This window comes from Microtus ochrogaster, unplaced genomic scaffold (assembly GCF_000317375.1).
Source record: "Microtus ochrogaster isolate Prairie Vole_2 unplaced genomic scaffold, MicOch1.0 UNK24, whole genome shotgun sequence".
Taxonomy (NCBI): Eukaryota; Metazoa; Chordata; class Mammalia; order Rodentia; family Cricetidae; genus Microtus; species Microtus ochrogaster.
The window spans coordinates 106,439-107,693 of record NW_004949122.1 but is presented as its reverse complement, the minus strand read 5'-3'; the positions used below and the strand labels follow the sequence as shown (position 1 = coordinate 107,693).

The 1,255-nt window shown below is 37.7% G+C and overlaps 1 protein-coding gene across 1 annotated transcript in view; it reads left to right on the top strand.

Annotated features, from left to right (window-relative positions):
* The first annotated feature begins 308 nt into the window (after positions 1 to 308).
* Prg4 (proteoglycan 4) overlaps positions 309 to 1,255 on the top strand; it is a 15,577-nt gene continuing 14,630 nt past the window's right edge. Inside the window, 1 exon segment of the mRNA XM_013354016.1 lies at positions 309 to 392. Coding sequence (XP_013209470.1) covers positions 317 to 392 — 76 coding nt within the window. The 5' untranslated portion in view covers positions 309 to 316.

Sequence of the window (1,255 nt, the reverse complement as noted above, 5' to 3'; positions counted from 1 at the left end):
AAGCCTTCCGCTGTAAGTACAGAGGACTCCTCCAACAGAGTTATAAAATAAGTCTATTTTTCTGCTATTATTCTGGGGTGTTATAGTGATTGGTAATTTAATTGAGTTGTCTTGTTCTGTATCATATTAAACATGATGATCAACTACTTTCTTAGGAATTCAAGCTTAAGGATGGAGTGGATTATTATTGACTTCTGTTTGGAAAGTTTCTGGATGCTGTGCACGCCGCACACATTATGCAGTAGTGAGTTGAAAGAGCAGGTTTCTGACGCTTTTCTTTTTATTTCAGGCAAGGGTGTCACATCAGAGACCTGCCATGGGGTGGAAAATACTTCCCATCTGCTTGTCGCTGCTGCTCCCTGCCTTCTTGGTTCATCAAGTTTCATCTCAAGGTAACGTCACCATGACAAAATGCTTCTGTCCAGCCATTGTTGCTAAGCCCCCAGTGGGGCTTTGTGACGACAACAACAAGAAAATATATTCAGAAACATATATATTTGCTTGAGTCGAACAATTTGCAACCCTAAAGTTGAAACACACACGGTATATTTGTGTGTTTTGGAATTCTCACCTCTTCCTCTGGCACTGTAAGAGCTTTGAGGGAGTTCTAAATTTTGATAGAATAGCATCCTTATTCTGTTTATTCAGGTTTCCTCCAAAATTAAAAAAAAAATCAGACATTTATGTAGCAAAACTATGCCAGAGCTACACAAGACCATCAAAAGAAATGAAAAATATAACATTCAAATAACATTTGCTGGTACGTTGATCGATTTAACCAAACTTTCACATCAAGTGAATCATTATTAACTTACTTTATCATCATGTCAGCATAGATAGCATATTATAAAGTACATTTACAGTGTTTCAAATGGAATTTTATGAGCCTTAAACACTCTCTTCCTTGCAGGGGCAAACCACCCCATTATGGGCTTGTACAGAGCTGAGTGCTATTTCTTACAACATTGTTCAGTCCTTCAGAGTCTGTCTTAGGCGAATAGTATGTTATTCCTATAGAGGTCCTTGGTGGACACTCATCATAGCTGTGGTAGAGATAGAAACTGTTTAGCCATAACAATATGTAACTTCAGCTTTTCCCTTCAACATACACAGCATGAGAGAAGAAAATCAATATCCATCATTATTACAGTGAAGTTTTATTTTATTTTATTTTATTTTATTTTTTTTTGAGACAGGGTTTCTCTGTGGCTTTGGAGCCTGTCCTGGAACTAGCTCTGTAGACCAGGCTGGTCTC